Raw genomic sequence first — 11,495 nt, 5'->3', positions numbered from 1 at the left:
TGAAAAGCATCCTGTTCATGATGCTTCCAAATGATAATGGTCAAGTCTCAACTGTTTGGTCTCTGAGGAACTATTCAAGTACATTGCTATTGCAGCCTTCCTCAATCTGGTGCCCTCCAGATGTTTTGGACTACAACCCCAGCATTCCTGACTGTTGGCCATGCTGGCAGGGGCTGATGGGGGTTGAAGTCCAAAACATCTGGAAGGGGGAGGCTGCACTTTCAGACACTGGAGGCATCAAGGGATGAACATGCAGCTTTCCCCAAGCTGGTTGTGCTCTCCAGAGGTGCAGGAACAGAACTCCCACCACCCCCAGCCAGCATGGCCCATGCTGACTGGGGATGATGGGAGCTGTAGTCTGGCACCTCTGGAGGACACAACCAGCTTGGGGAAGGCTGTGTGAAGCCACCCAGAATTGAACCATCTACCTTTGGGGAGAGCTGCCCTAAGAGCTCCTCCGGAGGTCAGAGAGGAAGCACGTTTGCAGCTGACCTCTGCAGCAACTGCAAGGAGCAGCTGCCGCTCCACTTTCTGATGTTGTGACCAGAGTTGCTTTGCTCCTGCAACATGGCCCAGAGCTGCGCCGTCGCGGGAGATCCATCCCCCATGGCCGGATCAACCACAGGGCTAAGGGGGCTGTAGTCCCCAGCCCATGGTTGGAGGGCCCCACTTATTGTTTATTTCAAGACCCCAGTCGTCAGTTCCAGCTTTGATTAAATTGATTAATACCTTTGGTGAATTGTCTGGCTATTCAATTAATTGGTCAAAGTTGGAAATAATGCCGATTGGAGATAGGGTATACTCTCATGTATTAGCCAATTGGCAATTTTGACAGTGCCCAGAGTTTATTACTTATTTGGGAATAATTATCCCTAGAGATATATCTCAAATGACTAGGTTAAATTTAAACACGTTGATCAATGATATTTCATGAGATATAGATAGATGGGCATTTTTAAAGTTGAGTTTATGGGGTAAGGTGAATGCACTTAAGAAGAATACCATACCTCGCATTTTTTATGTTATACATGGGATCCCTATACTTATACTTGGTGAATATTTCCAAAAACTTAATGCTTTGTTTTGTAAATTCTTTTGGGGTTTCTTTCCACCAAGAATATCTTTGAAAAGGATGCAACTTCCAATTAATGAAGGAGGGTTCGGTTTTTCAGATCTAGTTATGTACCATTGGGCCTATTTGCTGACTTGTACTAAATTTTGGTCTTTTCCACTTAAGATTTTCCACCTTGGTCAGTGTTGAAATCTTCTTGTCTGGAGCCACTCTTTAAATGGATGGCATTAGGTTCTCGGCATATTAAGGCAGACAGAGTTCCTCCCACAATTTTGGCAGTTAGGGAAGTGTGGCGTATAATGTCACGTCAATTACAGTTTGACCCATTTTTCCATGCTAAATTGACTTTATGGGAAAATCCGGATTTAAGAATTGGTAAGAAAATGTTTTTATGGCGGACCTGGACAGATAAAATGATTTTTACCCTGAATCAATTAGTCGGGGTTGATGATGAGTTCTTGTTATTCTAAACTTTGTGAAATCAATTTGGTTTGCTTGCTTCAGCGGAATGGCTGTACTTGCAACTGAAACATTTGTTGGTATCTAGATTAGGTCCTGCTGCTTTTACTGCTTTGGAATCTCCTTCACTACTGAAAATACTAATTGAAGCTGATCAGATATATCAACCTACAATTCATGTTTATACATATTAATCAATGAATAAATATGATACAACGGGTTTACATCAGGAATGGAACAGGGAATTGGAATATCCTATTTTGTTTAATCAATGGACTGCCATTTTGGCCTCTGTATCAGATATCTCAGCAGATCTTCAGTTACGCCTTATTCAGCAAAAACTTTTGTTTCGGGTCTGTTGGATGCCACAATGTCTTTTAAATAAAGGTTTGTCAAATTCAGCTAATTGTTGGAGGTGTAATGCAGTCAATGCTTCTCTTATTCATATGTTTTTGAAATGCCCAGTGGTTGCCTCCTTTTGGGGGGAAGTTATTATACAGATAAATTTTGTATTGGAAAGCTCTTTAATATTTACTGATGTAAATGTTCTTTTAAATTACTTACCTGCTTCTTGGAATTTAACACATGATCAGCGTAAATGAATTTTTCGTGCCCTTTTGGTTGCTAAAAGACTGATACTACAATACTGGAAGGATAAAATCTCACCGCTCATAATGCAATGGATTGAAGACTTAACTTAGTTGGAGTAAACCCAGGGGACTTTCCATTCTGAGTTGCTGTATGCTCACCATGTGCTCCTGAGGGCTCCAATTGAATTGAAGGGGCGTGGCCTGAGTAGTCCCAGCAGCTGTGTGGGCGGGAAGTTTCAGTCTGTTTCCCACCTTTTAACTGAGCAGAGCAGAGGAAGCTGAGCAGAGGAACCTGCTCCAGCTGATCCAGGGGCTATACAAGCAAGCAAGCTCCCAGAGAGCGAGCAAACAGGGAGAGCAAACAGGAGTTTGCCAGGGGAGTTCTTTGGTTTGCCTGCTTCAGCGGACATTGTTTTTTTTAATTTCTTTTTCTTGTAAAACACACTTCCATACCAGTGGGACTCTATTGTTAACCTCCAGTGAATAGAGGACAAGGTACAGGCTATCCCAGTACAATCAGAAAGCTAGAAACATAAAGGGAATAGAGACTACGGAAGGAAAAGACTCTCCAGGTGACCTGCAAGATCTGTGCAATGTTTGTGTTCTTGCCTGAGATCAACACGGCCTACACGTGCAACAAGTACAAGTTGATTACGCTGTTGGAAGAAAAAGTAAGAGGACTGGAGTGGTGAGTGTTGACTCTCCAGGGAATAAAAGACTACGAAGAGTTCTTGGACAGAATGGTGGAACTACAGCAGCAAAGTGAAGAACAGAAGCTAGAAGAGCAACAGCAAGCTGACGGAGAAGAGGAGAATGCTGAGGTGAGGAAAAATGAAGTAGAGGATACTCCTTGGAAAAGGGTGACAGTTAGAAGCAGAAGAACTAGAAGCCACTCTACACCAGTGGAAGCATTGGAACTATGGAACTGTTTCCAGGTACTTGAGGATGAGACCGGAGGACAGCCTGCAGAGGAAGAATTACAGCGGAACCTCCATGACAGCAAGCAAGAGGCTGAAGGTCAGTCAAACAGAGGCAATGAAACCAAGGCCTACAAAAACAAGAAGAGTACTAGTAGTGGGAGACTCCTTGCTGTGTGGGATCGAAACCCAAGTATGTTGCAAAGACCCATGGACTCGCCAGGTATGCTGTCTTCCAGGAGGACAGATGTGACTGAAGGGTTGCCTACACTCATAAAGCCCACTGACAGGTATCCCTTTCTTCTCATCAATGTGGGAACAAATGATGCTGCCAAGTGAAGCTACAAAGAAATCACGTCAGACTTTGAACCTTTGGGAAGGAAACTCAAGAACTTTGGGGCCCAGATAGTTTTCTCATCCATCCTTCCAGTAATTAGAAGAGGGATAGAAAGGGAAAGAAAAATACTCCGGGTGAATGACTGGCTATGAAAGTGGTGCCGACGAGAGAGATTTGGATCCTGGGACCATGGGCTACACTTCCTGGAAGATGGATTGCTGGCAAGGGATGGGTTGCATCTCACAAAGGCTGGGAAGAATGTGTTTGGCCACAGCATGAAGAATTTCATCAGGAGGGCTTTAAACTGAATCCTACGGGGGAGGGAGACGTAAAGTTGGAGGTAACAATGGACGAAGGCTCATGCACCACAACGGAGAGAACAGCTCTAATAGTGCCCAATAATAGTCTTCAAAAACATGTAGGAAGAAAGCCAGACTATGAAGCACATGGTCTTTGATGTCTATACACTAATGCCCAGAATAGTAGGGATGGGGGAGAATTTCTCCCCGAAACTTCGGGGGGCCGAGTGCCAACTCATTCAGTCCTCCGAAGGTTGTTCGGGGAGAAATTCTCCGCCCCCCCGACCCCCGACCCCCCCGGGATGGGACTTACCTTTCACGAATGTCCCTCCTGGCGGCGGGTCCCGGCGGCGGTTCGGCAGGTCGTCAGGGGTGGGGGAGGCAGCCGGTCTTTCGACCGGCTGCCACCGCCGCCATTACAAGTAAAAAAAAACAAACGCCCCTGTGATAGGCTACGTAACGATTAACGTAGCCTATCACGGCTAGATCTGCAAAGTCAGCCGTGATAGGCTACGTTAATCGTCACGTAGCCTATCACGGGTGACTTTGAAAAAAAAAAAAAGCGCGTACGGCTAATGGCGGCCCCCATAGGGAGCCGCCATTCGCGTTCCTTATTTGGTCCCTGTAGTCTACGTAAAGATTTACGTAGACTACGACAAAAATAAGGGCAACGCTATTTGCGTTGCCCTTATTTTCACCGTAGTCTACGTAAATCTTTACGTAGACTACAGGGACCAAATAAGGAACGCGAATGGCGGCTCCCTATGTGGGCCGCCATTTGCGTACGCGCTTTTTTTTTTCAAAGTCACCCGTGATAGGCTACGTGACGATTAACGTAGCCTATCACGGCTGACTTTGCAGATCTAGCCGTGATAGGCTACGTTAATCGTTACGTAGCCTATCATAGGGGCGTTTTTTTTTTCTTTTGAAGTTCGTGGCTGGGGAGACGGGGCGCTTCTCCCCGGCCTGAATTTCGGCCGGGTGAGGCGGGAAGCCTCCCCCCCGGCCTGAATTTTGGCCGGGCGAGGAGGGAAGCCTCCCCCCCCCGGCCTGAACTTCGGGGGGAGCAGTGAAGCGCCTCCCCCCCACCGCGAAGCAAGCTGCGAGACCAGGTAAGTGACTTTCGTGCATCCCTAAGAATATGAGAAACAAGCAGAATGAACTTGAACTCTTAATACAGGAGGGAAATTATGACTTGATAGGTGTAACTGAGACTTGGTGGGATGACTCCCATGACTGGAATACAGCAGTGGAAGGATATAACTTGTTCAAAAAGAACAGGAGGAACAGAAAGGGAGGTGGGGTTGCGCTATATGTTAAAAAGACATCTCTCTGCACAGAAATACAGGAGAATGAGCTTGGTAGTCCCATTGAGAGCATCAGGGTGAAAATAAACAGAGCAAAGAATAAAAGGAGCCTGGTGGTCAGAGTCTACTACCGGCCACCCAATCAAGGAGAAGATGAGGATGAAACTTTTGAAAAGCAAACTGCCAATGTTTCAAGGAAGCATGATGTAGTAATAATGGGGGACTTCAATTTCCCTGATAGTTGCTGAGAGACAAATTCTGCCAAACATGGCCCCCTCCAAGAAATTCCTAACTGTGTTGCTGATAACTTCCTCTTACAGAAAGTAGAGGAGGGAATGAGAGGATCGGCTATCCTTGACTTGATCCTAACCAACAGAGATGACTTAGTGGATAAAGTAGCAGTTACGGAAACTCTGGGGGAAAGTGACCATGTTATACTTGAGTTCTTGGTTCTAAAGGAAGCAAAAGCTGAGAGTAGTCAAACGTGTACCCTGAATTTTAGGAAAGCCGATTTCAATAAACTCAGAATAATGATCAGTAAGGTCCCATGGCAAGCGACTCTAACGAGAAAAGGAGTCCAACATGGGTGGGAGTTTTAAAAAAGGAAATTCTAAAGGCACAATTACAAACAATTCCAACAAGAAAAAAAGGCGGAAGACAACAGAAGAAGCCAATGTGGCTTCACAAAAAGCTTAGAGATGTCCTTAAAACAAAAAAGGATACATATAGGAAGTGGAAGGAAGGCCAAGCAACAAAGGAAGAGTACAGGCAGGTAGCACAGAATTGCAGGGATGGCATCAAGAAGGCTAAAGCCGAGAACGAGCTGAGGTTAGCGAGGGATGCTAATAGGGATGTTGGAGAAATTCTTTGGAATCCGGCCCCCCGGAGTCTGTGGCGGAACGTTCTCCCCCCCGCCACCCCCCAAAATCCCCCCCCCCGGGACAGACCTACCTGGCGGTGGATGTGGTGGTGGCAGCAGCGGAGGCGAATGTGGCAGCGGCTCATCTTCCAGCCCATCTTCCGTAGCCTATCGCGGCCTAATGCAAGGACACAAATGGCGGCCACTACGATGGCCGCCATTTGCGGCCGCAGCAGCCCAGCAGCGGCTGGAAGTCTAGCTGCAGCCAGCCCCGGCTGGCAGCTCTGCAGCCTTGCCGTGGAGTGGAGCCAGCTGGGGAGGATTCCGGGGGAAGGGACGGATCGCCTCCCCCCCCCACAGATCCCCGGAACGGAACAAGGTAAGAGATTCGTACACCCCTAGATGCTAAAAGCAACATAAAAGCTTTCTTCAGCTACATGCACAGTAAAAGACAGAAGAAAGAAATGGCAGTTCAGCTATTAAATAAGGATGGCAAAATGATAACAGATGACAAAGCAAAGACAGAAGTGCTCAATTCCTACTTTTGCTCAGTCTTCTCCCAAAAGAGGGTCTATCACCCCCCTGGTGAGGGCAAAGTTCAGGCTGAAGGGGCAGGATTGCAGCTTGAGATTGATAGGCATATGGTCAAGGAACACCTAATTACTTTGAATGAGGTCAATCACCAGGGCCAGATGAACTGCATCCTAGAGTAATAAAGGAACTGGCAGAAGAACTCTCAGAGCCACTGTCTATTCTCTTTGAGAAATCCTGGAGGACGGGTGAAGTGCCAGATGACTGGAGGAGGGCTAATGTTGTCCCTATCTTCAAAAAGGGCAGAAAGGAGGAGCCTGGGAACTACAGACCAGTCAGTCTGACATCAGTCCCTGGAGCAGATGATAAAGCAATCAGTCTGTAAGCACCTTGAAAACAATGCAGTGATTATTCAAAGCCAACATGGATTTGTCAAGAACAAATCCTGCCAGACGAACCTGAACTCATTTTTTGATCAGGTAACCTCCCTTGTGGACTATGGGAATGCTGAGGACATATATACGTTGACTTCAGCAAAGTTTTCGATAAAGTGCCCCATGATATCCTGATGAGCAAACTAGCTCAAAGTGGGCTAGATGAAACAATGATCAGGTAGATCCACAGTTGGCTACAGAATCGGACTCAAAGAGTGCTTATCAATGGGACCTTCTCAAACTGGGGAGAGGTAACGAGTGGGGTACCGCAGGGCTCAGTCCTGGGCCCAGTGCTCTTCAACATTTTTATTAGTGACTTGGAGGAGGAGGTGCAGGGAATGCTGATCAGATCTGCAGATGACACAAAAATGGGCAGGATAGCTAATACTCTGGAAGACAGAAACAAAATTCAAAGTGATCTTGATAGGCTGGAGTGCTGGGCAGAAAACAACAGAATGAAATTTAGTAGGGATAAATGCCAAGTTCTGCACCTAGGAAAAAGAAACCAAATGCACAGTTACAAGATGGGGGATACGTGGCTCAACCACACTACGAGCGAGAAGGATCTTGGAATTGTTGTCGATCACAAACTGAATATGAGCCAACAATGTGATTTGGCTTCAAAAAAGGCCAATGCTATTTTGGGCTGCATTAATAGACGTATAGGTTCCAAATCCCGGGAAGTACTAGTTCCCATCTACTCAGCACTGGTTAGGCCTCATCCGGAGTACTGAGTCCAGTTCTGGGTGCCACACTTTAAGAAGGATGCAGACAAACTGGAGAGGGTTCAGAGGAGGACAATGAAGATGATCAGGGGACTGGAAACTAAGCCCTGTGAGGAGAGACTGAAAGAACTGGGCATGTTTAGCCTTGAGAAGAGAAGACTGAGGGGAGATATGATAGCGCTCTTCAAGTACTTGAAAGGTTGTCTCTTCTCAATCATCCCAGAGTGCAGGACACAGAATAATGGGCTCAAGTTACAGGAAGCCAAATTCCAGCTGAACATCAGGAAAAACTTCCTGACTGTTAGAGCAATACGACAATGGCACCAATTACCTAGGGAGGTGGTGGGCTCTCCCACACTGGAGGCATTCAAGACGAGGCTGGACAGCCATCTGTCAGGGATGCTCTGACTTGGATTCCTGCACTGAGCAGAGGGTTGGACTCGATGGTCTTATAGGCCCCTTCCAACCCTACTATTCTATGATTCTATGAACAACGCCAGCAACATTTGAAAGAGTGGTATATAGGTGTAACTTGCAGATGGACTTGTATGTCGATATTTGCTCTGCTTTTACTGCAGCTTATGTGTAACCTATATCCTCCCTTTTTTTTACTCTTTCTAGAATATTGTAATAATTTGAAACTGAGGGTTTTATAATGTTGTTATACTTTTTTCCCTTTCCCTTTTGTTTTTATTAGGTTGTTGTTGTTTTTTCTTTGTTTGTTGAAATTCACAATAAAAATTTGGGGAAAAAATAGCTAGCCCAGATTAGCTTTCAAATAATAAAAAAGAGAGCAAGTCTCCCCTCCTCATAGATATAAGACAACACTTCAGGTACATTGCTTCCCTTTGGGAAGAGGTGGTCCCTGCTGTCCTTAAGGAGACAGTAGTGCAACCACTCTTGAAGAAACCCACTCTGTACCCAATGGTATTAGACAACTACTGCCCATTTGTAAATATCCCTTTCTTAGGGAAGGTTCTGGAGAGAAGCATGACGAAACAACTCTTGGAGGATACTGATTATCTGGACCCATTCCAGTCTGGGTTTTGGCCTGGTTATGGGACTGAATCAGCCTTGGTTGCCCTGATGGGTGAACTTCTTTGAGAGAGGGACAGGGAGAGTGCAACCCTGTTAATTCTGCTTGACGTCTCATTGGCTTTGATACCATTGACGATGGCATCCTGCTGGACTGACTCTGTGGCATGGGTATCGAAGGCACAGAGTTACAGTGGTTCTAGTCCTACCTGTGGAGCCGATTTCAGAGAGTAACACTGGGTGACCATTCCTTGGCCCCTTGGCAATTGAGCTGTAGGGTTCCGCAGGGCACCATCTTGTCCCCAGTAATATTGAACATCTGTATGAAGCCGCTGGGAGCAGTCATTAGGGGATTTGGAGCCAAGTGCCATCAGTATGCTGATGACACACAGCTCTATCGCCCTGTGACATCTGAATCTGGAGAGGCTGTGCAAGTCCTGGACCAGTGCCTGAATTCAGCAAGAGGCTGGATGAGGGCCAATAAACTCAAGGCATATGTAATCATATATAGTGAGCCATGTTTTTGCATTAATATTGTGCATTGTTGACTCTGTGTGCGCACATGCACAACTGTCATGTGTTGGTTCAGTACTGGGTGCAAAGTGGGGCCCCACTACAGGCGGCTAGCCCTGGCCCATGAGCGCCTTGATCTGGTCCCCTTGGGGGGGTGAGGAGAGACTGAGAGAGAGAGAGAGAGAGAGAGAGAGAGAGGAATCCCAGCGGCAGCGCTGGTACGGGACTCCTTACGGCTGGTGCCCAGAGGGCAGCTGTTTGCGCCACCCGCGGTCCATCGCGTCCTCTTCTTGAAGGGGCCGCAAGAAGGACTCCTTCTCTCCGCTGCCGCTCTCGGGGGCTGCTGCGATCCCAGAAGGAGCGGGCGGCGGCGGCACAGCCTCTGCTGGGCGGAGCTCGCCTCTCCGCTCCTCGCACGGCCGTCGACGTTGCTGCTCGCCCGCGAGTTTAGTGGCAGAGCCGGAGCCCGGGCGCATGGAGCTCCCGGCAGGAGCAGCGCCCTGGCCGTCGCCTGCCCCCTTCGAGCGCGCCCGTCTCGCCGCCGCCGCCGCCATGAGCTTCCCGCGGCCCTTGCGCCGATCCGTGAGCCTGAGCCCCGCGCGGACCCTGAGGCTGGTGGTGCTGGGACAGGGCGCCGTGGGCAAAACAGGTACCCCCCCGGGCCCGTCCTCCGGCGGCGGGTTCCTTCGCGGCAGGGCTCCGGCGGAGATCGGCACTTTCGCCCTCCAAAGCCCGGGCTCCCCCGGCCCGCGCGGAGGGCTCCCTCGCCCTTCTCTTTCTCTCCCCGCCCCGACGAGATCGCCCGTCGCAGGCTGGCGGCAGCCCCTCCTCGATCGCGCCAAACTTTCCAGACCGGCTCAGATCTTCCCAGGGAGCTGAGCGGCGCGGGCTGCGGGGAGACACCCGCGGAAACCGCGCGCGCGCTACTGCCGCGGGGAGGGGGGTCTGTGGGGACATTCCCGTCCCCCTCGGCGGGTCGCGCCGGGCAGCGTGGCCGACGTGGCCGAGCCCCCTCTCCCACCGCAGCCCTCTCGCCAGATGGCAAGCGGACGGCTTCGTCGCGGGAGCAGTGCGGGGTCTGGGAAGGCGCATCGGCCCCTCCCTGCTGGCTCAGTTCGGGGATTGTCGCGGGGAAAGAAGCGCGTAACACGCCGCAGGGAGCAGGCGCTGCGGGCAGCGTTCAGGCTTGTCCCGTCTTTTCCCTAGAAGCCCCGGGGTCCGCCGACCAGAGCCCGGCGCAAAAGACACACGTGGAATGGAAGACCAGGGTGCCTCTGAGCATGTTCGGAGCCTGGGCGTTTGTTTTGAGTACCAGAACTGAACTGAGCTCACACCCCTTTCACTCAAAAATCCACCACTGGTTATCCCTAAGTTTTTTTTTTCCATCACAGCAGCTTAATTTAGGTGGGAAAAGTAATTTCCCACCAAAATTAGGTGACCCGGGCAGTCAGAAACCCTTGCCCATCTGCTGCAAACTCCCCGGAGATCTCCCGATCTAGGATATGGCCCCCGGTCCTTCACCTGACCCAACTGCTATGGGGAACATGGGTGTGCCCGTGACAAACATGTATACATTGTGGAGTTGCTCTGAATCAAACCTCTTCTCGACTGTGGGGCTGGGACCATCCATGTGTTACTTGCTTCTTGTGTTATGCAGAGGAGTGAGCTGGCTTCAGTCTTGTGTGGTCTGTTTTGGCCTTTTGTAAAAATAGCCTCCCCCACAGCTGAGTAACATTTGTTAAATTTACAAAGCAATATTGCATATTCAGGACCTCTTTAACAGTTAACTTGAAATTGATGTGTTAAGTGATCCTGAGTATACAGTTGCTCTTGCTTGAGAATATAAGAATTGTCAGGATCTTTACGAGAATCCCAGCAATAAGGAGGGACCAGGACAAGGCAGTCCAACAGATGTTGGCTACTAGTGATGTACAGGGCACCTTAGTGTACATGTTGCTATGCAGTTCTTTATTTACTTTTTCAATTACATTTTAATTCCCCCGTTCCTCCAAGGAGCTCAGGGGAGCATGTATTGTGTGTCCTCCTATTATCTTCACAACAACCCCATCAAGTAGGATGGGCCCAGGCCACCCAGTGAGTTTCATGGGTGAGGTAAAAATTTGAACCCAGATCTCCCTGGCCAAAGTCAGACTCTGTTATCTGCTGCCTCATGCTGGTTCTTGCTTTTTGTTCAAAATATGCCTGGGGTCACCCTGTGAGTTTTATGACCGTGGAAGGATTCTAAGTTAGATCCTCTGTATCCTTCTCCAGCACTCTCTCCACTCACTTGATTTAATTGTCCCCAATTTTCTTGCCCTTTTTTAATTAACATCAAAAAAGCTTTAAAAGCATGTGTGGAAGAAGGAGAGAAAATGACCTCCTTGAAGATTCTCTCATGCATTTTAAGTGTGGGAGGG

At 48.6% G+C, this 11,495-nt stretch overlaps 1 protein-coding gene across 1 annotated transcript in view; it reads left to right on the top strand.

The window, feature by feature from the left end:
• The first annotated feature begins 9,446 nt into the window (after window positions 1–9,446).
• Window positions 9,447–11,495, top strand: part of LOC146357878 (ras-related and estrogen-regulated growth inhibitor-like) — a 39,699-nt gene continuing 37,650 nt past the window's right edge. The window contains exon 1 of the mRNA XM_084828682.1: window positions 9,447–9,727. Within this exon, the coding sequence (XP_084684808.1) occupies window positions 9,553–9,727 (175 nt within the window). The 5' untranslated portion in view covers window positions 9,447–9,552. The remainder of the gene's footprint in view (window positions 9,728–11,495) is intronic.

The sequence above is a fragment of the Heloderma suspectum genome, chromosome 1 (assembly GCF_057233095.1).
Source record: "Heloderma suspectum isolate Gila_16-S chromosome 1, 16-S_ref, whole genome shotgun sequence".
Lineage (NCBI taxonomy): Eukaryota > Metazoa > Chordata > Lepidosauria > Squamata > Helodermatidae > Heloderma > Heloderma suspectum.
This window is presented reverse-complemented; position numbering and strand designations above follow the sequence as displayed.